This window comes from Salmo salar, chromosome ssa21, assembly GCF_905237065.1.
Source record: "Salmo salar chromosome ssa21, Ssal_v3.1, whole genome shotgun sequence".
Lineage (NCBI taxonomy): Eukaryota > Metazoa > Chordata > Actinopteri > Salmoniformes > Salmonidae > Salmo > Salmo salar.
Genome location: NC_059462.1, coordinates 31,504,491 through 31,530,335, shown reverse-complemented (window position 1 = coordinate 31,530,335; position 25,845 = coordinate 31,504,491). Strand labels below are relative to the sequence as shown.

At 44.9% G+C, this 25,845-nt stretch overlaps 1 protein-coding gene across 3 annotated transcripts in view; it reads right to left on the bottom strand.

Moving 5' to 3' along the window:
• Window positions 1–25,845, bottom strand: part of epha3 (eph receptor A3) — a 140,064-nt gene that overhangs the window by 26,323 nt on the left and 87,896 nt on the right. For 2 of the 3 annotated variants that reach the window (XM_045704677.1, XM_045704676.1), the window contains exons 7-11: window positions 17,953–18,115; window positions 17,668–17,770; window positions 15,739–15,803; window positions 14,969–15,094; window positions 3,429–3,614 (exon numbers count right to left, since the gene is read on the bottom strand). In XM_045704677.1, the coding sequence (XP_045560633.1) occupies window positions 3,429–3,614; window positions 14,969–15,094; window positions 15,739–15,803; window positions 17,668–17,770; window positions 17,953–18,115 (643 nt within the window). Of the gene's footprint in view, window positions 1–3,428; window positions 3,615–14,968; window positions 15,095–15,738; window positions 15,804–17,667; window positions 17,771–17,952; window positions 18,116–25,046; window positions 25,833–25,845 lie in introns of those variants that run through there. The other variant, XM_045704678.1, reaches the window with a different exon arrangement.

Sequence of the window (25,845 nt, the reverse complement as noted above, 5' to 3'; positions counted from 1 at the left end):
GGTAAGAGCGGGAGCAGGCGTGACAAACGCAGTGTGCCTGGATACAACCTTTAGCCGTGTTATACTGACCATATACCACAAACCCCCGAGGTGCCATATTGCTATTATAAACTGGTTACCAGGGTAATTAGAGCAGTACAAAGAAATGTTTTGTCATACTCGTGGTATACGGTCTGATATACCACGGCTGTCAGCCAATCAGTATTCAGGGCTCGAACCACACAGTTTATAATACGCAACAACTAGCATGGGTTGCTAATATGACGAGGATTGTGCCTCTGACTACTGGACAATAAAAGAAAGTTGCTATAAAATAATTGCGTCCACGGATATGGTCTGATTTTGGCTAGGCTACTTTGAAGAAAGGTAAGACATGCCTCATAATATGCAGTAAAACGTTCATTTGCTGTTTGAGATGCTGTCTGGCCCTTGCACTGTCTGGACACTTTTCTGCTCAAAGGCTCTGTATCTGTATGCTGTACGCTTGTGATAAATAATATGCATAACGAATATACTGTACCACGCGGCAATTTAATTTCACAAAATTATGCAAATTAACCCATAGACCGATAAGCATGACCAGTCAAATGTATTTACATCGACTGGTATTTACATCAATTAATAGACTAAAAAGCATTATATCACAATGGGATTTTTTCTTCTTCTGCCGGCGCCATTTTTATTTATCTGCTTTTAACTTATTTTATCAGCCAAAAGCCGGCTATTACCAATGCATGCGTATGTGTGTGTGTGTGCGGTGCAGCCAAAAGCAGCAGAAAGCTTAATGAGGTGTGAAAATCTCTGGATTATTAAGAATGAACTGGACTGGGTTAATAAATCACCCTAGAGCACAGACAGGACCGTGTGTGTGTGTGTGTGTGTGTGTGTGTGTGTGTGTGTGTGTGTGTGTGTGTGTGTGTCAGTCTGTTCTCGCATGCCAACCAAACCCCTAAGAGCCTGCTATCAATCATAGAGTACCCCTCCAACACACAGACACAAACACATGCACACACACACACACACGTTACTATGCTCTCCCCTCATTCTATCCTAAAAACAGAAAGAAACAAAGAATAATTTGCATTAAGCCTGGCATTATTCACCAGCAGGGCTTTAATAGTAGTCAGAGTGATGGAAGATGTATTAGACAAATAGAATCCCTATATGATTGAAAAAACAAAAGGGCAATTTTGCATTCCTCTCCGGGTTCTATGTACAGCCAGCAGAATGGGAAACTGAGTGGGTTTTCACAGACTTTGCTGAGTAACTGGTCCTGTCATAATGCTGAGGGACAACAGTTTTCACACGGCACAGTGGTTTTATCCAAACTGTCAACTAGAATACACAGGATTTCCACAAACATTTAGAGAAAATATGTGCAAGAGCCATATCAGAAGCATTATGGATATTAAGAACTTCCGTAGAACTTATTCTGGTAAACATATCATTTTTACATATCATTATCGACATTGTATAATAGGGCTGCACAATTAAATGTAATTCACATTGAAATCTTATTATTTACATGTGCAATATCCATATGGAAAAGATCTACACTGAGTGTACAAATATTTAGGAACACCTTCCTAATATTGAGTTGCACCCCCTTTTGCCCTCAGAACAGCCTCAATTCGTCGGGACATGAACTCTACAAGGTGTCGAAAGCATTCCACAGGGATACTGGGCCATGTTGACTCCAATGCTTCCCACAGTTGTGTCAAGTTGGCTGGATGTCCTTTGAGTGGTGGACCAGACTTTTTCTATTGTGCTATTGACTGTACGTTTGTTTATTCCATGTGTAACTCTGTGTTGTTGTTTGTGTCGCAATGCTTTGCTTTATCTTGGCCAGGTCGCAGTTGTAAATGAGAACTTGTTCTCAACTGGCCTACCTGGTTAAATAAAGGTGAAATACACACAGGAAACTGTTAAGCGTGAAAAACCCAGCAGCGTCGCAGTTCTTGACACACTCAAACTGTTGCGTCTGGCACCTACTACCATACCCTGTTCAAAAGCACATAAATATTTTGTCTTGCCTGTTCAACCTCTGAATGGCACACACACAATCCATATCTCAATTGTCTCAAGGCTTAAAAATCCTTCTTTAACCTGTTTCCTCCCCTTAATCTACACTGTTTGAAGTGACAAGTGTTATCAATAAGGGATTATAGCTTCACCTGGATTCACCTGGTCAGTCTATGTCATGAAAAGAGCAGGTGTTCCTAATGTTTTGTACACTCAGTATATATAGCATGCAATATTTTGAATTGCCACTGAGTGAAATGTCCATTTTTATAGTTTACTCCGTTTGTCGTCTCTTTCCCTCTCTACTCTTGCAGCTGCTCAAATGCAGTCAACGGATTGTTTCAAAGAAGAACGATGCTGCTTTCCACTTTGCTTTTAAATCATTCTATTTCTATTCCTACAGTTCACCCAAGTGTTTTGTATATCACAAATCAATTCGCAATTGCAATATTTGGTAAAAACAAAACGCTATTCGATTTTTGGCCCATATCGTCCAGCCCTATCGTATAATTATTTTCAACTACTGTATATCCTGATTACATGGCTGGGCTACAACTGGATATGAAACATCATTAAAACAGATCTGTTCTGGCCTGCTGGTCAAGTTGACCAGAGCTGGCTAACCTCTGTAAAGTTTTACTGTGACTTTTACAAGCCTGCCTGTTCCTTTAAACTGATCAGTTCATCTGCTGTAGAGCGATCACAGGGAGATATTTTATAGGTTTAACTCTTCAGTATAACGACATGGCCAGAACAGCAGTATTATGTATGTGTGTGTGTGTGTGTGTGTGTGTGTGTGTGTGTGTGTGTGTGTGTGTGTGTGTGTGTGTGTGTGTGTGTGTGTGTGTGTGTGTGTGTGTTGTGTGTGTTTTATGTGTGTGTGTGTATGTTTGTGTGTGTGTGTGTGTGTGTGTGTGTTTTACGTGTGTGTGTGTGTGTGTGTATGTTTGTGTGTGTGTGTGTGCGTACGGGCGTGCTTGCACCAGGCCAGAGTGAGTTAACAGGCGGAGAGTGCAGTGAGGTGGAGACCGACTCTGATTGTGGACCAGAGGTCAAAGTAATTATTTCACCGTTTTTCGAGTAATTACCTTTAAGAGGCTGAGAATGTGTGAGTGTGTGAGAATATCTGTGTTAAGGAGCCTCAGGAGGGAGGGTGAGATTCAAGCCAATAGAATTCAATAAAAATGGATTCTCTTGTAAAGGTGTAGCAGGTTTCATAGAATTGTTCAGTGTATAACCAACAACACATTCTGTCCAAGGTTTTCTTCTGGGCAGGATTCTTTAGGCTCCATCTGGCCAGGCATAACATACTTCATACATACATAAATATCACGCCAATATTTAATGAGTGATACGTTTGTTTTTCTCTCATTCTTATTGTATAGTAAGATATGGTCTGTACGTACTCCTGGTGACCACTCCTTCCAGCCTGATGATGTTTGGATGGTCAAACTGTCCCATGATTGACGCCTCGGACAGGAAGTCCCGCCTCTGTTTGTCGGTGTATCCTGCCTTCAGCGTCTTGATTGCCACACAGATCTCCTTCTTACTGGGCAGACGCAGACGACCACTGCACACCTCCCCAAACTCACCTAAACACACACACATACACACACAGAGCGTTAATAACACACACATGCACTGACACCAAGGACCTGAGGCACTGACACCAAGGACCTGAGGCACTGACACCAAGGACCTGATTCACTGACACCAAGGACCTGAGGCACTGACACCAAGGACCTGAGGCACTGACACCAAGGACCTGATTCACTGACACCAAGGACCTGAGGCACTGACACCAAGGACCTGAGGCACTGACACCAAGGACCTGATATACTGACACCAAGGACCTGAGGCACTGACACCAAGGACCTGAGGCACTGACACCAAGGACCTGAGGCACTGACACCAAGGACCTGATTCACTGACACCAAGGACCTGAGGCACTGACACCAAGGACCTGAGGCACTGACACCAAGGACCTGAGGCACTGACACCAAGGACCTGAGGCACTGACACCAAGGACCTGATATACTGACACCAAGGACCTGAGGCACTGACACCAAGGACCTGAGGCACTGACACCAAGGACCTGAGTCACTGACACCAAGGACCTGAGTCACTGACACCAAGGACCAGAGGCACTGACACCAAGAACCTGATGCACTGACACCAAGGACCTGAGGCACTGACACCAAGGACCTGAGGCACTGACACCAAGGACCTGAGGCACTGACACCAAGGACCTGAGGCACTGACACCAAGGACCTGAGGCACTGACACCAAGGACCTGAGGCACTGACACCAAGGACCTGAGGCACTGACACCAAGGACCTGATATACTGACACCAAGGACCTGAGGCACTGACACCAAGGACCTGAGGCACTGACACCAAGGACCTGAGTCACTGACACCAAGGACCTGAGGCACTGACACCAAGGACCTGAGGCACTGACACCAAGAACCTGATGCACTGACACCAAGGACCTGAGGCACTGACACCAAGGACCTGAGGCACTGACACCAAGGACCTGAGGCACTGACACCAAGGACCTGAGGCACTGACACCAAGGACCTGAGTCACTGACACCAAGGACCTGAGGCACTGACACCAAGGACCTGAGGCACTGACACCAAGGACCTGAGGCACTGACACCAAGGACCTGAGTCACTGACACCAAGGACCTGAGGCACTGACACCAAGGACCTGAGGCACTGACACCAAGGACCTGAGTCACTGACACCAAGGATCTGAGGCTACAATCTATTATTGATGACTTTTCATCAGAATAACTGTTATCATTTATTTCAGTTGGATCAGACCAGTAAGAGAGTCTTGCTTAATGTCATAACCACACACATTAGGCCATTATAAGCATGTGCAGTCTTATGTCTTTCTTGGAATCCATTTCCCTCACTGAGATAACAATGACTAATTGAAGCTTGACTACACTGGCCACAGTCTATACATGATCCTTCTACTTTCCATATCATATAAAGCACTATGACACTCATCAGAGCTGACCAATTATCATTCCAGCATAGTGAGGACATATACAGTATCATTCCAACATAGTGAGGACAGATACAGTATCATTCCAACATAGTGAGGACATATACAGTATCATTCCAGCATAGTGAGGACATATACAGTATCATTCCAACATAGTGAGGACATATACAGTATCATTCCAACATAGTGAGGACATATACAGTATCATTCCAGCATAGTGAGGACATATACAGTATCATTCCAGCATAGTGAGGACATATACAGTATCATTCCAACATAGTGAGGACATATACAGTATCATTCCAGCATAGTGAGGACATATACAGTATCATTCCAACATAGTGAGGACATATACAGTATCATTCCAACATAGTGAGGACATATACAGTATCATTCCAGCATAGTGAGGACATATACAGTATCATTCCAGCATAGTGAGGACATATACAGTATCATTCCAACATAGTGAGGACATATACAGTATCATTCCAACATAGTGAGGACATATACAGTATCATTCCAGCATAGTGAGGACATATACAGTATCATTCCAACATAGTGAGGACATATACAGTATCATTCCAGCATAGTGAGGACATATACAGTATCATTCCAACATAGTGAGGACATATACAGTATCATTCCAGCATAGTGAGGACATATACAGTATCATTCCAGCATAGTGAGGACATATACAGTATCATTCCAACATAGTTAGGACATATACAGTATCATTCCAGCATAGTGAGGACATATACAGTATCATTCCAGCATAGTGAGGACATATACAGTATCATTCCAGCATAGTGAGGACATATACAGTATCATTCCAACATAGTGAGGACATATACAGTATCATTCCAACATAGTGAGGACATATACAGTATCATTCCAGCATAGTGAGGACATATACAGTATCATTCCAACATAGTGAGGACATATACAGTATCATTCCAGCATAGTGAGGACATATACAGTATCATTCCAGCATAGTGAGGACATATACAGTATCATTCCAGCATAGTGAGGACATATACAGTATCATTCCAGCATAGTGAGGACATATACAGTATCATTCCAGCATAGTGAGGACATATACAGTATCATTCCAGCATAGTGAGGACATATACAGTATCATTCCAGCATAGTGAGGACATATACAGTATCATTCCAGCATAGTGAGGACATATACAGTATCATTCCAGCATAGTGAGGACATATACAGTATCATTCCAGCATAGTGAGGACATATACAGTATCATTCCAGCATAGTGAGGACATATACAGTATCATTCCAGCATAGTGAGGACATATACAGTATCATTCCAGCATAGTGAGGACATATACAGTATCATTCCAGCATAGTGAGGACATATACAGTATCATTCCAGCATAGTGAGGACATATACAGTATCATTCCAGCATAGTGAGGACATATACAGTATCATTCCAGCATAGTGAGGACATATACAGTATCATTCCAACATAGTGAGGACATATACAGTATCATTCCAGCATAGTGAGGACATATACAGTATCATTCCAGCATAGTGAGGACATATACAGTATCATTCCAGCATAGTGAGGACATATACAGTATCATTCCAGCATAGTGAGGACATATACAGTATCATTCCAGCATAGTGAGGACATATACAGTATCATTCCAGCATAGTGAGGACATATACAGTATCATTCCAGCATAGTGAGGACATATACAGTATCATTCCAGCATAGTGAGGACATATACAGTATCATTCCAGCATAGTGAGGACATATACAGTATCATTCCAACATAGTGAGGACATATACAGTATCATTCCAGCATAGTGAGGACATATACAGTATCATTCCAGCATAGTGAGGACATATACAGTATCATTCCAGCATAGTGAGGACATATACAGTATCATTCCAGCATAGTGAGGACATATACAGTATCATTCCAGCATAGTGAGGACATATACAGTATCATTCCAGCATAGTGAGGACATATACAGTATCATTCCAGCATAGTGAGGACATATACAGTATCATTCCAGCATAGTGAGGACATATACAGTATCATTCCAGCATAGTGAGGACATATACAGTATCATTCCAGCATAGTGAGGACATATACAGTATCATTCCAGCATAGTGAGGACATATACAGTATCATTCCAGCATAGTGAGGACATATACAGTATCATTCCAGCATAGTGAGGACATATACAGTATCATTCCAGCATAGTGAGGACATATACAGTATCATTCCAGCATAGTGAGGACATATACAGTATCATTCCAGCATAGTGAGGACATATACAGTATCATTCCAGCATAGTGAGGACATATACAGTATCATTCCAGCATAGTGAGGACATATACAGTATCATTCCAGCATAGTGAGGACATATACAGTATCATTCCAACATAGTGAGGACATATACAGTATCATTCCAGCATAGTGAGGACATATACAGTATCATTCCAGCATAGTGAGGACATATACAGTATCATTCCAGGATAGTGAGGACATATACAGTATCATTCCAACATAGTGAGGACATATACAGTATCATTCCAGCATAGTGAGGACATATACAGTATCATTCCAGGATAGTGAGGACATATACAGTATCATTCCAGCATAGTGAGGACATATACAGTATCATTCCAACATAGTTAGGACATATACAGTATCATTCCAACATAGTGAGGACATATACAGTATCATTCCAGCATAGTGAGGACATATACAGTATCATTCCAGCATAGTGAGGACATATAAAGTATCATTCCAACATAGTGAGGACATATACAGTATCATTCCAGCATAGTGAGGACATATACAGTATCATTCCAACATAGTGAGGACATATACAGTATCATTCCAACATAGTGAGGACATATACAGTATCATTCCAGCATAGTGAGGACATATACAGTATCATTCCAACATAGTGAGGACATATACAGTATCATTCCAACATAGTGGGGACATATACAGTATCATTCCAGCATAGTGAGGACATATACAGTATCATTCCAACATAGTGAGGACATATACAGTATCATTCCAGCATAGTGAGGACATATACAGTATCATTCCAACATAGTGAGGACATATACAGTATCATTCCAACATAGTGAGGACATATACAGTATCATTCCAACATAGTGAGGACATATACAGTATCATTCCAGCATAGTGAGGACATATACAGTATCATTCCAACATAGTGAGGACATATACAGTATCATTCCAGCATAGTGAGGACATATACAGTATCATTCCAGCATAGTGAGGACATATACAGTATCATTCCAGCATAGTGAGGACATATACAGTATCATTCCAGCATAGTGAGGACATATACAGTATCATTCCAACATAGTGAGGACATATACAGTATCATTCCAGCATAGTGAGGACATATACAGTATCATTCCAACATAGTGAGGACATATACAGTATCATTCCAACATAGTGGGGACATATACAGTATCATTCCAACATAGTGAGGACATATACAGTATCATTCCAACATAGTGAGGACATATACAGTATCATTCCAACATAGTGAGGACATATACAGTATCATTCCAGCATAGTGAGGACATATACAGTATGTACTATCCCTCTGAGGTTTGCAGCCTCTCTGGTGGTGTCACGCCCTGATCTGTTTCACCTGTTCCTGTGATTGTCTCCACCCCCTCCAGGTGTGGCTTATTTTCCCCAGTGTATTTATCCCTGTGTTTCCTGTCTCTCTGTGCCAGTTCGTCTTGTATGTTTCCAAGTCAACCAGTGTGTTCCCGTTCTCCTGCTTTTTGCATTCTCCTTTTTCTAGTCCTCCTGGTTTTGACCCTTGCCTGTTTCTGGACTTTGTACCCGCCTGCCTGACCATTCTGACTGCCTTGACCACGAGCCTGTCTGCCGCTCTGTACCTCCTGGACTCTGATCTGGTTTTGACCTTTTTGTCTGTCCACGACCATTCTCTTGCCTACTCCTTTGGATTAATAAACATTGTAAGACTCCAACCATCTGCCTCCTGTGTCTGCATTTCGGTCTCGCCTTGTGCCTTGATAGGTGGATAGTTTCTCTGGTGGATAGGATCACAGAACACAAAAGTTCTATTAGACACAAGGACGAGAACTACCCTCTAGCAGCCCACTTTATCCAGCACCAACACACAGTCAATGAACTGAAAAGTTCTGGGCAATAGAGAATGCAAAAAAGAGGCTAAATGGTCCACCTCCTAGATACTGTTTATCCCCATGGACGTAATAAACAACTACAGCTAAACTAGTATACTTAGCCCTTCCTAGATTGACTAGTATATAGCCTCTTATGTACTTTACTTGTTCTTCTGAATTATAGTATATTCACTATATTGTGCTTCTTTTTTATGGAACGTGCATATACTGTCTTTTACGCACCAGTGCATATACTGTCCTTTACGCACCAGTGCATATACTGTCCTTTACGCACCAGTGCATATACTGTCCTTTACTCACCAGTGCATATACTGTCCTTTACTCACCAGTGCATATACTGTCCTTTACTCACCGGTGCATATACTGTCAATTACGCACCAGTGCATATACTGTCCTTTACGCACCAGTGCAAATACGGTCCTTTACGCACCAGTGCATATACTGTCCTTTACGCACCAGTACATATACTGTCCTTTACGCACCAGTGCATATACTGTCCTTTACTCACCAGTGCATATACTGTCCTTTACGCACCAGTGCATATACTGTCCTTTATGCACCAGTGCATATACTGTCCTTTACTCACCAGTGCATATACTGTCCTTTACGCACCAGTGCATATACTGTCCTTTACGCACCAGTGCATATACTGTCCTTTACTCACCAGTGCATATACTGTCCTTTACGCACCAGTGCATATACTGTCCTTTACTCACCAGTACATATACTGTCCTTTACTCACCAGTGCATATACTGTCCTTTACGCACCAGTACATATACTGTCCTTTACGCACCAGTGCATATACTGTCCTTTACGCACCAGTACATATACTGTCCTTTACTCACCAGTGCACATACTGTCCTTTACTCACCAGTACATATACTGTCCTTTACGCACCAGTGCATATACTGTCCTTTACGCACCAGTGCATATACTGTCCTTTATGCACTGGTGCATATACTGTTCTTTACGTACCAGTGCATATACTGTCCTTTACTCACCAGTACATATACTGTCCTTTACGCACCAGTGCATATACTGTCCTTTACGCACCAGTGCATATACTGTCCTTTATGCACTGGTGCATATACTGTTCTTTACGGACCAGTGCATATACTGTACTTTACTCACCGGTGCATATACTGTCAATTACGCACCAGTGCATATACTGTCCTTTACGCACCAGTGCATATACTGTCCTTTACGCACCAGTGCATATACTGTCCTTTACTCACCAGTACATATACTGTCCTTTACTCACCAGTGCATATACTGTCCTTTACGCACCAGTACATATACTGTCCTTTACGCACGCAACTCAGATAGATTATCCCTTTACGCACTTCCTTTGTATATATACCTGTGCGTTATTTTCTATGTTGCGTGATAATGTTGAATATAAGTTTTGTATATCGTTTATTTTCGTGTCATTTGACATTTACTTGTCCCGACCTCTATCTCTAGAGACACGTCAGCTTCCATCCACAACGCTGCCTGAGAAAGCCTTTAGAAGTCGTGTTGCAGTTGTGCGTCCTGATGTACAAAGCTGATCTGCTCCTGTATGTATTCTTTTGTAAATCTTTTCTGTTCATAGTTCACTAAAGTTTACTGCGAAGGCCTGGCCGCCTATTCTTCTTCTTTTTGGATAGTTTCACTAGGCAGGACGTTGTGGTAGAGAGACCACTTCAACGTCAGAAGGGCAGGTCAAGTATCACTCTGATACGGCTGGTGACAGGGACTTGGCTAGAGAGGAGAGGATGTGTGTTTGTGTAGGACAGTGATGTCACAGCTAAAACATGCCAAGCCCTCTCTCCAGGATGATCATTTCCCATGGCGGAGTTGGATCAGAGACGCAGGATCGGTACGGAGTCAGAGACACACACGCAAGGAGGCATATCACACGCACATACACACACGCACACACACACATTCAGAGGGTCAGTAGTACTGGCCTGAGATTGGGTCTGGAAGAATTTAGCAGAATAATTACAGGCTGTCTAAACAGAGCAGCACGCAGCCTGCTGGGCTATGGGAGGGGGGTCACAGCTGGGCTGTGGTTGGCCAGTGGACAGGCTGGGAAATGACCAGCATCAGTATTACCCTACCCTCCATCCACTCCTCTGATAAGCAGGGGAAGTGATTTGATTAATGACACAAACTCTCTCTGCTTTCTTAGGCTTTGATGTCTGCAGGTCATCTGTAAGGTGATGCCTTCTGTTTTAAAACAGCCATCCAGAGAGAGAGAGCCTTTCAGATCTACTGCAGAGTGTCAAATACACGGCCCGCCAGGGGGTCCAATCCGGCTCTCGGGTGGTTTGCGTAATGTAAAATAAATAACATACACTACCGTTCAAAAGTTTGGGGTCACTTAGAAATGTCCTTGTTTTTGAAAGAAAAGCTCATTTTTTGTCCATTAAAATAACATCAAATTGATCAGAAACACAGTGTAGACATTGTTAATGTTGTAAATGACTATTGTAGCTGGAAACGGCAGATTTTTTATGGAATATCTACATAGGTGTACAGAGGCCCATTATCAGCAACCATCACTCCTGTGTTCCAATGGCACGTTGTGTTAGCTAATCCAAGTTTATCATTTTAAAAGGCTAATTGATCATTAGAAAACTCTTTTGCAATTATGTTAGCACAGCTGAAAACTGGTGTTCTGATTAAAGAAACAATACAACTGGCCTTCTTTAGACTAGTTGAGGAATCTGGAGCCTCGGCATTTGTGGGTTTGATTACAGGCTCAAAATGGCCAGAAACAAATAACTTTCTTCTGAAACTCATCAGTCTATTCTTGTTCTGAGAAATGAAGGCTATTCCATGCGAGAAATTGCCAAGAAACTGAAGATCTCGTCCAACGCTGTGTACTACTCCCTTCACAGAACAGCGCAAACTGGCTCTAACCAGAATAGAAAGAGTAGTGGGAGGCCCCGGTGCACAACTGAGCAAGAGGACAAGTACATTAGAGTGTCTAGTTTGAGAAACAGACGCCTCACAAGTCCTCAACTGGCAGCTTCATTAAATAGTACCCGCAAAACACCAGTCTGAACGTCAACAGTGAAGAGGTGACTCCGGGATGCTGGCCTTCTAGGCAGAGTTGCAAAGAAAAAGCCTTATCTCAGATTAACCAATAAAAATAAAAGATTTAGATAGGCAAAATAACACAGACACTGGACAGAGGAACTCCACCTAGAAGGCAAGCATCCTGGAATCGCCTCTTCATTGTTCGCTGAAAACTTGCTTCCTTCTCCTCTGACAATGATCCCCAACTCTGAGGATTGGTTTTTCCAGCAGGACAATGCTCCATGCCACACAGCCAGGTCAATCAAGGTGTGGATGGAGGACTACCAGATCAAGACCCTGTCATGGCCAGCCTAATCTCCAGACCTGAACCCCATTGAAAACCTCTGGAATGTGATCAAGAGGAAGATGGATGGTCACAAGCCATCAAACAAAGCTGAGATGCTTGAATTTTTGCACCAGCAGTGGCATAAAGTCACCCAACATCAATTATTTTTTATTTTTTTATTTTACCTTTATTTAACTAGGCAAGTCAGTTAAGAACAAATTCTTATTTTCAATGACGGCCTAGGAACAGTGGGTTAACTACCTTGTTCAGGGGCCAAAAGACCGATTTTTACCTTGTCAGCTCGGTTACTAGTCCAATGCTCTAACCACTAGGCTACCTGCTGCCCCCCACTTTGTCAATGTGAAAGACTGCCAAGACGCATGAAAGCTGTGATTGAAAATCAGGGTTATTCCACCAAATATTGGTTTCTCAACTCTTCCTAAGTTAAAACATTAGTATTGTGTTTTAAAAATGACCAGTGGTCATTTTATGCTAATAAATGCTCTCAATGACAATATTTTTATTTAGAATTTGGGAGAAATGTTGTCAGTAGTTTATAGAAAAAAACTAAAATATTAATTTTACCCAAACACATACCTATAACTAGTAAAACCAGAGACTGGTAGTTTTGCAGTGGTCTCTTCATTTTTTCCAGAGCTGTATAGTGCATTCGAAAACTATTCAGACTTTTTTCACATTTTGTTACGTTACAGCCTTATTCCCCCATCAACCTATACACAATACCCCATAATGACAACGTGAAAACAAGTTTTTAGAACGTTTTGCTAATTTATTACCAATAAAAAAAGAAATACCTTATTTACATGAGCATTCAGATCTCAAGGATGCTCAATGAAAACAGCATGCACCTGAGTTCAATTTCAAGTCTCATTGCAAAGGGTCTGAATACTTCTGTAAATGTGACATTTCAGTTTTACATTTTTTATAAATGTGCAGTTTTTGCTTTGTCATTATGGGGTATTGTGTGTAGATTGATGAGGGGGAAAAACAATTGAATCCATTTTAGGACTACTTTTTGCACATTTTGACAGCAAGGAAATATAACACATTTTCAATGTAGCCCTCTGGACCTCGTTGAAGACTGAATGCGCCCCCCGGGGCAAAATTTGTTTGACACCCCTGATCTACAGGAACAGCTAAACTCTAAAGGGAGTGTATACTGCATTCTACTCTGTAAGTGCAGGTCCTGTAGAGTGAGGTCTGTATGATGGCTTTACAGCCAGAGGGACTTAGGAGACTAACATGCTGCTGTGTGTGTGTGTGTGTGTGTGTGTGTGTGTGTGTGTGTGTGTGTGTGTGTGTGTGTGTGTGTGTGTGTGTGTGTGTGTGTGTGTGTGTGTGTGTGTGTGTGTGTGTGTGTGTGTGTGTCTATGTGTGCTCTCCCACTGCCTGCTATTCCCATGAATCACAATGCATTAACTTCATGTCTACACTCCTGCTGAAGACATCAGGGGGAGAGGGAACAGGAGAGAGAGGAGAGGTGGAGAAAGGGTGGAAAAAAAAGGAGAGGGAGAAAGGAGAGAGGTAGAGAGGAGAAAGGAGAGAGAGAGGAGAGAGGAAAAAGGAGAGAGAGAGGAGAGAGGAGAAAGGAGAGAGAGGGAGCTGTGGGGGGTGTAAAATAATATCCCATCTGGAGGTGCGGTACTTTTACCCATAGTCCTCTGCTCCAGCAGCATGCACTCTATTAAATGCAGTGAGGCAGGGAGGACTTCTTCCGTCTCCCTCTCTACATCCCCTTTCTCTATCCATCAATCCCTATCACTACCTCCACTTCCCTTCCGGCCATCTCTCAATCCAACCCTATATCCGTATCACCTTTCCCTCCCGCCCATCCCTCACTCTTCTTCCCTTCCTCCCTCCCTTCCCTGCCTTTCCCTCTCTCCCTCCGTAGCAGTAGAGGAGTAAAATGAAGCTCTCCAGCTGAGGTGTTAATGAATCTCATTCTCACCACATTCAGAACAAACACACTTCACTCTCAAATAGCTCCTCTTTGTGCCTCTGAATGCCAATGTATGTGACGTATATTTGGGATCCCTGTGAATTTAATGTGGGACATTTTGTTCAAGATGTCTTACTGTAGGTAACCATATCTGAATGCTATGTGTTATTGACATGTTTGTGCTTCTACATCTGCATTGCTTCCTGTTTGGGGTTTTATTCTAGGTTTCTGTACAGCACATTGTGACATCTGCTGATGTAAAAAGGGATTTAAAAATACATTTGATTGATATATGTGTGTGTGTGTGTGTGTGTGTGTGTGTGTGTGTGTGTGTGTGTGTGTGTGTGTGTGTGTGTGTGTGTGTGTGTGTGTGTGTGTGTGTGTGTGTGTGTGTGTGATGTCTCTTGTCTCACCTGCTCCCACCACCTTGTCGATGGCGATACAGGAAGCATCCAGCTCCTTGGCAAACTCATGGACGGCTTGACTGGGGTCTTCATAAGTGTGAGGGTCTACGTAGGTCCTTATTCCTGGCAGACGCACTGAGGAGGGGGGGAGAGAGTTGGCAATTGTTTCATTGGGAGAACCAGAAGGGGTGTGTGTGTGTGTGTGTGTGTGTGTGTGTGTGTGTGTGTGTGTGTGTGTGTGTGTGTGTGTGTGTGTGTGTGTGTGTGTGTGTGTGTGTGTGTGTGTGTGTGTGTGTGTGTGTGTGTGTGTGTGTGTGTGTGTGTGTCTGTGTGTGTGTGTGTGTGTGTGTGTGTGTGTCTGTGTCTCTGTGTGTCTCTGTGTGTGTGTGTGTTTTTAGATTGTGTTAGCTATAGGAATAGGCAGTGGAGACTAGAGGCTTTGGCTGGGTCACAAAACACATTACATCATGTGACATGTATGGATAAGTGACGTCATGTGACATGTATGGATGACTCACCCATCAATAAGGCCAGTCAATGGTTCATATGTAAGAACAACACTAGGTTGGTTTATGAGTGTGGCCAGCCCCAATGAAAACATGTTTCTGTTCAAATAAACCCCAATCAGGAGATGGATTATACTGTACACAAACACCCTGGCCCTGTACCTAACTAACGCTGAGGTGGGGGTAGAATGACTCAATGTATTTTAGAAGAACCATTGACAGACAAAGAGACAGAGAAAGAGACAGACAGAGAGGGGAGAGAGGTGAACTTACGGTGACCGTTGCCAAAGTGCAGTCTCTTTTCATCAGGCTGTTTAGACTTGCTGTAGCCACAGAACCTGTCAGTCACAATGATAGAGATTAAGGTCACACCTTTACCCATCAGCCTTCACTTTCCCCTTTCCCTTGCCTTACATCTGAGGGCATAGCACATTGTGTGTGTGTGTGTGTGTGTGTGTGTGTGTGTGTGTGTGTGTGTGTGTGTGTGTGTGTGTGTGTGTGTGTGTGTGTGTGTGTGTGTGTGTGTGTGTGTGTGTGTGTGTGTGTGTGTGTGTGTGTGTGTGTGTGTGTGTGTGTGTGTGTGTGTGTGTGTGTCTGTGTGTGTGTGTGTGTGTGTGTGTGTGTGTGTGTGTGTGTGTGTGTGTGTGTGTGTGCGTGCAGAGGAGAGCAGCAGTCAGTCCAGTCTACGATGGTGTGTTTTTCTTTGCTGTGAGCCAGAACAGGATCTGTTGGACTAGTAATGAGCCTGAGAGTTCTACTCTCACTGCAGCACTGACTGCCAACATCCACCCCACACACACACACACACACACACACACACACACACACACACACACACACACACACACACACACACACACACACACACACACACACACACACACACACACACACACACACACACACACACACACACACCTCTCACATTGGGGCTGTTACACCACACAGACAAAATAAAAAAAGCAACAGGAGCATGCTGTATAGACCAGGGATCATCATGCTGTATAGACCAGGGATCATCATGCTGTATAGACCGGGGATCATCATGCTGTATAGACCAGGGATCATCATGCTGTATAGACCAGGGATCATCATGCTGTATAGACCGGGGATCATCATGCTGTATAGACCAGGGATCATCATGCTGTATAGACCGGGGATCATCATGCTGTATAGACCAGGGATCATCATGCTGTATAGACCAGGGATCATCATGCTGTATAGACCAGGGATCATCATGCTGTATAGACCAGGGATCATCATGCTGTATAGACCAGGGATCATCATGCTGTATAGACCAGGGATCATCATGCTGTATAGACCAGGGATCATCATGCTGTATAGACCAGGGATCATCATGCTGTATAGACCAGGGATCATCATGCTGTATAGACCAGGGATCATCATGCTGTATAGACCAGGGATCATCATGCTGTATAGACCAGGGATCATCATGCTGTATAGACCGGGGATCATCATGCTGTATAGACCAGGGATCATCATGCTGTATAGACCGGGGATCATCATGCTGTATAGACCAGGGATCATCATGCTGTATAGACCAGGGATCATCATGCTGTATAGACCAGGGATCATCATGCTGTATAGACCAGGGATCATCATGCTGTATAGACCGGGGATCATCATGCTGTATAGACCAGGGATCATCATGCTGTATAGACCGGGGATCATCATGCTGTATAGACCAGGGATTTTCATTTTGATTCAGCCATGTGATGACTTATCTTCAGTGGATGGTCGGGGGGGCGGAACATAATTATAAATAATTTGTAGACTGCAAATTGACCACAAGAAGCCCAAACAGGTATAATATTTGACTGAAATATAATCATTTCAAACCATGCTTACATTTGTATACAATCACATATTATCCGTGGCAATACTTTGGAACAGATTTTATAAGTTTAAATCACTTGGAGCAGATATGCTGTTTTTTTCAGTCTTTTATGTCGAACAATAAAATAAAAACTTTGGGGGAAGGCAAATCAAATCCCCCTTGGGCCGCCAGTTGGGAACCCTGGTATCGGTGTATTACTTAGCATTATTAGGGATAGGATCTAGCCTTCCCACAGCATCCTTACAGTACAGTATGTCTCTGCATGTGTAGGCCGACCCCCCGGGTAGAAAGAGACATGTATTTGGAGCTGACAGTTTTTTGTGCATTGTGATTGGTGTACAGACCTGCCAATCACCACGTAGAGGAGTACGGTGAGCAAGATAATGGCTACAGAGGAAGAGATGGCTATCAACACCACCTGACTACTCTCACTGGAGATAGAGAACGCTGAGTGGGAGGAGAGAGAAACCACAGGAGAGATAAATGTTAGCATATACAAGCACAGGTCAATGACAAAAATACAACTATTGAATCACTGACATCCTTCACTAGGTGTTGCATTACATACAAAATACAGTATTTAGACTCTTCAACTGTATTTAATATGGTGGGATCAGATCTGTACTTACAGTCAGGGCTTGTCTCAAACTCAAAGCTCCTGCTGCTGGCTCCATAGCCTGCTGCAGTCCTGGCCCTGATCTGGAGCAGGTAGGAGGTGTCTGCCTTTAGACCGCCCAACGTCACGTTACAACCCTTAGAGCGCAGGATGGTGTAGCTGGTCTCCTGCTCCTGCTACAGGGGGCGAGGGTTGGGAGGGAGCGATGGAGAGAGGGAGGGAGAGAGAGAGAGAGAGAGAGAGAGAGAGAGAGAGAGAGAGAGAGAGAGAGAAATAGAGGGGGAAAGACAGAGGTTACTATCAGTCCATGGAGGAATGTATATAATAATGTATACAGGCATCTGTCCACTGAGACTGTTGACACATCGGGTCACCCATCAGGGACAGGTCAGTACCAAGGGAAGAAAATGTTTGCAATCAGGTGTACACTATAGAGCTCCGCCACAACACAAACAAGCATGCAGACACACACACGCAGGCACACGCAGGCACACACACACACACACACACACACACACACACACACACACACACACACACACACACACACACACACACACACACACACACACACACACACACACACGCACACACGCACACACACACCAACTCACAACCCAGCATGGTGAATTACAACCTTAATATTTTGCCTCTACAGATCTTAGTGCCGCCTTGATCCCTCCACCAGCCTAACAGAACTAGATTTACTGTTTCGGGTCTACTTTCAGCCCATTGTTTCCAGATGTCGAGTACGGTACAGGAGGGAGAGAGGAGGGATTCACAGAGATGTATAGGATTCCCTGAGAGTCCAAGCCTTAAAGCTTATGTTGGCTGTCGTACAAACCCTGTCCTCATTGAGCCAGAGAGAGGTACAAACCCTGTCCTCATTGAGCCAGAAAGAGGTACCAACCCTGTCCTCATTGAGCCAGAGAGAGATACCAACCCTGTCCTCCTTGAGCCAGAGAGAGGTACCAACCCTGTCCTGATGAAGCCAGAGAGAGGTACAAACCCTGTCCTCATTGAGCCAGAGAGAGGTACCAACCCTGTCCTCATTGAGCCAGAGAGAGGTACCAACCCTGTCCTCATTGAGCCAGAGAGAGGTACCAACCCTGTCCTCATTGAGCCAGAGAGAGGTACCAACCCTGTCCTCCTTGAGCCAGAGAGAGGTACCAACCCTGTCCTCATTGAGCCAGAGAGAGGTACCAACGCTGTCCTCATTGAGCCAGAGAGAGGTACCAACCCTGTCCTCATTGAGCCAGAGAGAGGTACCAACCCTGTCCTCATTGAGCCAGAGAGAGGTACCAACCCTGTCCTCATTGAGCCAGAGAGAGGTACCAACCCTGTCCTCATTGAGCCAGAGAGAGGTACCAACCCTGTCCTCATTGAGCCAGAGAGAGGTACCAACCCTGTCCTGAGGAAGCCAGAGAGAGGTACCAACCCTGTCCTCATTGAGCCAGAGAGAGGTACCAACCCTGTCCTGAGGAAGCCAGAGAGAGGTACAAACCCTGTCCTCATTGAGCCAGAGAGAGGTACCAACCCTGTCCTCATTGAGCCAGAGAGAGGTACCAACCCTGTCCTGAGGAAGCCAGAGAGAGGTACCAACCCTGTCCTCATTGAGCCAGAGGGTACCAACGCTGTCCTCATTGAGCCAGAGAGAGGTACCAACGCTGTCCTCATTGAGCCAGAGAGAGGTACCAACCCTGTCCTCATTGAGCCAGAGAGAGGTACCAACCCTGTCCTGAGGAACCCAGAGAGAGGTACCAACCCTGTCCTGAGGAAGCCAGAGAGAGGTACAAACCCTGTCCTCATTGAGCCAGAGAGAGGTACCAACCCTGTCCTCATTGAGCCAGAGAGAGGTACCAACCCTGTCCTGAGGAAGCCAGAGAGAGGTACCAACCCTGTCCTCATTGAGCCAGAGAGAGGTACCAACCCTGTCCTCATTGAGCCAGAGAGAGGTACCAACGCTGTCCTCATTGAGCCAGAGAGAGGTACCAACCCTGTCCTCATTGAGCCAGAGAGAGGTACCAACCCTGTCCTCATTGAGCCAGAGAGAGGTACAAACCCTGTCCTCATTGAGCCAGAGAGAGGTACCAACCCTGTCCTCATTGAGCCAGAGAGAGGTACCAACCCTGTCCTCATTGAGCCAGAGAGAGGTACCAACCCTGTCCTCATTGAGCCAGAGAGAGGTACCAACCCTGTCCTCATTGAGCCAGAGAGAGGTACCAACCCTGTCCTCATTGAGCCAGAGAGAGGTACCAACCCTGTCCTCATTGAGCCAGAGAGAGGTACCAACCCTGTCCTCATTGAGCCAGAGAGAGGTACCAACCCTGTCCTCATTGAGCCAGAGAGAGGTACCAACCCTGTCCTCATTGAGCCAGAGAGAGGTACAAACCCTGTCCTCATTGAGCCAGAGAGAGGTACCAACCCTGTCCTCATTGAGCCAGAGAGAGGTACCAACCCTGTCCTCATTGAGCCAGAGAGAGGTACCAACCCTGTCCTCATTGAGCCAGAGAGAGGTACAAACCCTGTCCTCATTGAGCCAGAGAGAGGTACCAACCCTGTCCTCATTGAGCCAGAGAGAGGTACCAACCCTGTCCTCATTGAGCCAGAGAGAGGTACCAACCCTGTCCTCATTGAGCCAGAGAGAGGTACCAACCCTGTCCTCATTGAGCCAGAGAGAGGTACCAACCCTGTCCTCATTGAGCCAGAGAGAGGTACCAACCCTGTCCTCATTGAGCCAGAGAGAGGTACCAACCCTGTCCTCATTGAGCCAGAGAGAGGTACCAACCCTGTCCTCATTGAGCCAGAGAGAGGTACAAACCCTGTCCTCATTGAGCCAGAGAGAGGTACCAACCCTGTCCTCATTGAGCCAGAGAGAGGGAGATGAGATGTATGCCAGTGGAGCAGGGATCATACTGTTATGGGGAGTCACAGAGATCCAGACAGAGACATTGGCTTCTCCTTTGACCTTTAAGTAACCCCCCCCGTCTCCTCCTCCACTGTGTAGCGATTCCATTCCCCATACTGTAGTGAATAATAGGAAGTGAGATTGGTGGGAATAGGATTGTGGGTAGTCAGGCAAATAACATAGCAACTCTATCATGTTTCATGCCTAGACCCTCTATCCACACTAATTGGCCTGTTGATGAAGGCTGGTGTGTGTGTGTGTGTGTGTGTGTGTGTGTGTGTGTGTGTGTGTGTGTGTGTGTGTGTGTGTGTGTGTGTGTGTGTGTGTGTAATTGTCAAGTGTTACCAGATAAGGGACAGGCTATGGTTACAAATGTTGTCTCTTCCACTAATCAGTAGAACATAAGGAATATAAAGCCCATGTGTGTAAGAGCAGAGCAGACCATTCAAGTAATATGGTGAGTTGATCTTCTACAAATATACGCAACATACAGAGGCTGAGATTTGAAATGTTTTCATTTGACATTTCTTGGCTGCTCTTTAGAAAAACAGCCCAGCATATTGTCCTGCTGTAGACACCTCCTCTAAGAGTCTGTGGTAGATCAGAGATGACTTTCAGTATGTGATGAGGAGTGAGGTAAGAGGATTCAGACCGTACAGCTAATATTCTCTGATTAATGCATCCTCTCTGTCCAGTGCACCTGGATGTAGAGCTAATGCCATCATGCCTCATCACCACTCCCTTTCATCTAGAGAACTCTAGGTACACACACACACACACACACACACACACACACACACACACACACACACACACACACACAATACCCAAGCTGTAGAGCCCTTGCTAAACCAAACATCATGTCCAATAAGCTGATTCCATCTCTCTTTACAGACCCAATAACAGACTGGCGAAGCGATACAGATCAGAAGGTTTTACACACACCACTCACACACAGACACACCATTTACACACACTGTAAAAACACACACACACAATTCAGAGCCACTAATAGAGTGCATCAGGGATTTATGGTGCAAGAAGCCCTTTAAAATAACTTCAGTCTTCCTGTCTGAGAAGAGAAACCAACACCCTCACCCCCATCCTCAGGACTGCTGTGTGATACCTTTTCCTTGTGCCTTGTATAATACCAGTCTTCATCAGGCACAAATCTGTCCCAGCTCGTCACTGTTCACTGCCCTCCACATCATGTGATCCCCTGAAAATCACACGCAGGTGTACCCAGGCTCCTTGAGCTCTAAGCTGCATTTTTCAAGCCGTGCGAGTATACCCACTTTCTTTGTATGATGTTGGTGGAATTACTATATGTCCATCATGTTCCGCTCTGACTATCTAAATAGTGCAGTCTGGAGTTCCAGCCTTATAGCGCTGAGCCCAAGACAAGCCCTGGAAATACTGACTGAGTGTGAGCAGAAGGAATAGTACTGATGTAAATACAGAATGCATTTCAGAAGCATTCCTTTCCATCTCAACCCCAGGATAAATAAACACTCACATTAAAGTGGATCTGAAAGTTTCTCTCTCTTTTCCAGATTAATGAGATAAAAACAGAAAAAGAAATGTTTAAGTGTATTCCCACAAACTCTATTTTCACCAAGTGCACTAAAAAGCCTTATCTACGACTGAGAGTCATTTAGCCTTTAGCTAGGAAGACCAAACCGTATGTCTGGAGCGTGGAGAGAGGGAGAGGGGGAGAGAGGGAATGGAGAATAGGAGAGAGGGAGAAGGAGAGTGTATGGATGGGAATTCCCAATTTCCCAGACATGGTTGATTTATTATTATTTTTATTTTATTTATCTAGGCAAGTCAGTTAAGAACAAATTCTTACTTTCAATGACGGCCTAGGAACAGTAGGTTAACTGCCTTGTTCAGGGGCAGAACGACATGTTTTTACCTTATCAGCGCGGGGATTCAATCTTGCAACCTTTTGGTTACTAGTCCAACGCTCTAAACACTAGACTTCCCGCTACCAATATCACCCCTTAGCTTATTCAGTTAGATTTTCATACATACTGACCACGTATTCCTGTTCTACACGCCACAAGGCCAGTATCCAATAGAAGTCTATATCTAGGTTGACGCAGCATGGCTACTGTACCTAGCCGACTGAGGCTGAGTGTGTGTCACACACCTCAAACACTGTTTGTTTCTGTTTAAGTTACTAACCTTACACAACAACATCAGTACAGCTGTAAACAGGCTGACTGACTGAGCTGCTGGAAACTCTAGCTGGGCTCCTTCAGCCTTCTTTAGAGCTCTTTAGGCAGGCCAGTGTTTGTGTTGCAGTTTAGTCACTGAGTGAATCCCTGGGAGTCTTGTGATCAGATTGGGTCCCCACTGCTGGGCATAGAGGCCCTCAGTTACCGTCAGTCAGGCCTGATCTAGAGGTCCCGTGCCTGGGTACGGCAACAGCCTACCCTGCCTGTCCCTGCCTGTCCCCTGTGTCTCCCTGGGTGTCCCAGCCCTGGCCGTTCCACTTGGAGGAGCCTATTGTCCTGGGGGTTTGGAGGCCCCAGTCATGCCTGCAGCAGCTAGCGGCCCCTCGGATGGTGGAGCGGATCAAGGGCGACAGCTCAGCTATTCCTGTGCCAAGCTGAGAGTGCTGAGAAAGGTCACACAGGAAAGTGGAAGGAAACAGACCCTATAGACCCAGACCTCATATCAGTTTAGTGTTTGTCCTTTTGATGGTTGAGGTTAGGATGTGGGGTAAGGTGATCTGATCCTAGACCTGTGTTTTCCCAAGAGAGAGGAGGAGGGCAGCATTCTGCCTGCTAATCAGAGGATTAGGGGCCACCGGGGACTGAGATCTAAGCCTGACTGATCACACAGACAGAGAGAAAGAGAGAGAGAGAGAGAGAGAGAGAGAGAGAGAGAGAGAGAGAGAGAGAGAGAGAGAGAGAGAGAGAGAGAGAGAGAGAGAGAGAGAGAGAGCGAGGAGAGAGAAAGAGAGAGAGGGAGAGAGTGAAAGAGAGAGAGGGGTGGAGGGAGAGAAAGAGAGAGAGAGTGAAAGAGAGAGAGTTGTGGAGAGAGAGAAATTAACCTGGAGAAGAGCCCCCCAAGCAAGCTGGTCCTGGGGCTCTGTTCACAAACACAAACACACCCCACAGAGCCCCAGGACAGCAACACAATTAGACCCAACCAAATAATGAGAAACAAACATATAATTACTTGACACATTGGAAAGAATTTACAAAAAACAGAGCAAACTAGAATGCTATTTGGCCCTAAACAAAGAGTACACAGTGGCAGAATACCTGACCACTGTGACTGACCCAAACTTAAGGAAAGCTTTGACTATGTACAGACTCAGTAAGCATAGTCTTGCTATTGAGAAAGGCCGACAAAGGCAGACCTGTCTCTCAGGAGAAGACAGCCTATGTGCACACTGCCAACAAAATGAGGTGGAAACTGAGCTGCACTTCCTAACCTCCTGCCAAATGTATGACCATATTAGAGACACAGATTTCCCTCAGATTACACAGACCCACAAAGAATTTGAAAACAAATCCAATCTTGATAAACTCCCATATCTATTGGGTGAGATACCACAGTGTGCCATCACAGCAGCAAGATATGTGACCTGTTGCCACAAGAAAAGGGCAACCAGTGAAGAACAAACACCATTGAAAATACAACCTATATCTATGTTTATTTATTTTCCCTTTTGTACTTTCATTACAACACTGTATATAGATATAATATGACATTTGAAATGTATTTATTATTTTGGAACTTGTGAGTGTAATGTTTACTGTTAACTTTTGTTTATTATCTATTTCACTTGCTTTGGCAATGTAAACATATGTTTCAAAAGGCCAATACAGCCCCTTAAATTGAAATTTAATTGAATTAAGAGAGGGAGAGGGAGGGAGAGAGGGAGAGAGAGAGAGAGATAGAGGGAGAGAGATAGAGAGAGAGGGAGAGAGGGGGAGAGAGAGAGAGAGAGAGGGAGAGAGAGAGAGAGGGGGAGAGAGAGGGACAGAGAGAGAGAGAGGGAGAGAGAGGGAGAGAGAGAGGGGGAGAGAGAGGGAGAGGGAGAGAAAGAGGGAGGAGAGAGAGAGAGGGGGAGGGAGAGAGAGAGAGGGGGAGAGAGAGGGGGAGAGAGAGAGAGAGGGAGAGAGAGAGGGAGAGAGAGAGGGAGAGAGAGAGAGAGGGAGGGAGAGAGAGAGAGGGGGAGAGAGAGAGAGAGAGGGGGAGTACTCTCGTTCAGCCAGAGATAGGTGAGCTATATCCTATGCTCACACAAAAACGAATATAACAGAGCAGCCACAAAGCTCTGAGGAGCTTAGAAATGCCAATTTCTCAAGGAATGATTAAAAACATGTCACCACGGCTAATTTCACTATCAAATGTCACCCATAGCTCTGTCCCATAGCTGTCTCTGGCTCCATTGAAAACCAGCCATTCGTTCTACACTGATTTCCTCACAGAGACCCTGCAGACACATTTAGTGTCAGCAATAAAACTACACTCCATTAAGACTGGACCGGAGAGGACAGGAGGTGGAGGAGAGAAGGCTGGTTGGCTGGTTGGCGTTTCAGTGTGAGAGAGTGTGTGTGTCAGATACACAGACAGAGTGAGGGTGTGTGTGTTTGCCCATCTGTGTGTGTGGTCACCCTGCCCAACCGTTTACCCACTAGACTGTGGAATGTTTTTTCTGTGTGAGAATGGTTGCCATAGGAGATGGCAATAAGGCTCTCTCCCTAAGAACCCCTGATCACCCTTTTCCCTCTCCCCCTCACCCTGTCTCCACTCTCTCCCTCTCTCTCTGATTCTCCCCCTCTCTCCCTGACTCTCTCTGATCCACTGCCAGGGTAAGAGGGAGAGAGGCCCACTGTGTTAGGGCCCACTGAGGTGCCAAACCCCGATCCTCTTCCCTCCTCCCCAACCCAGGGCCCAGCACCCAGAGAGGAGCCAGAAGACTACCCCACGGAGATATTTGAACAGAGGACAACCAGGAGGGGCTGGAATAAGGGA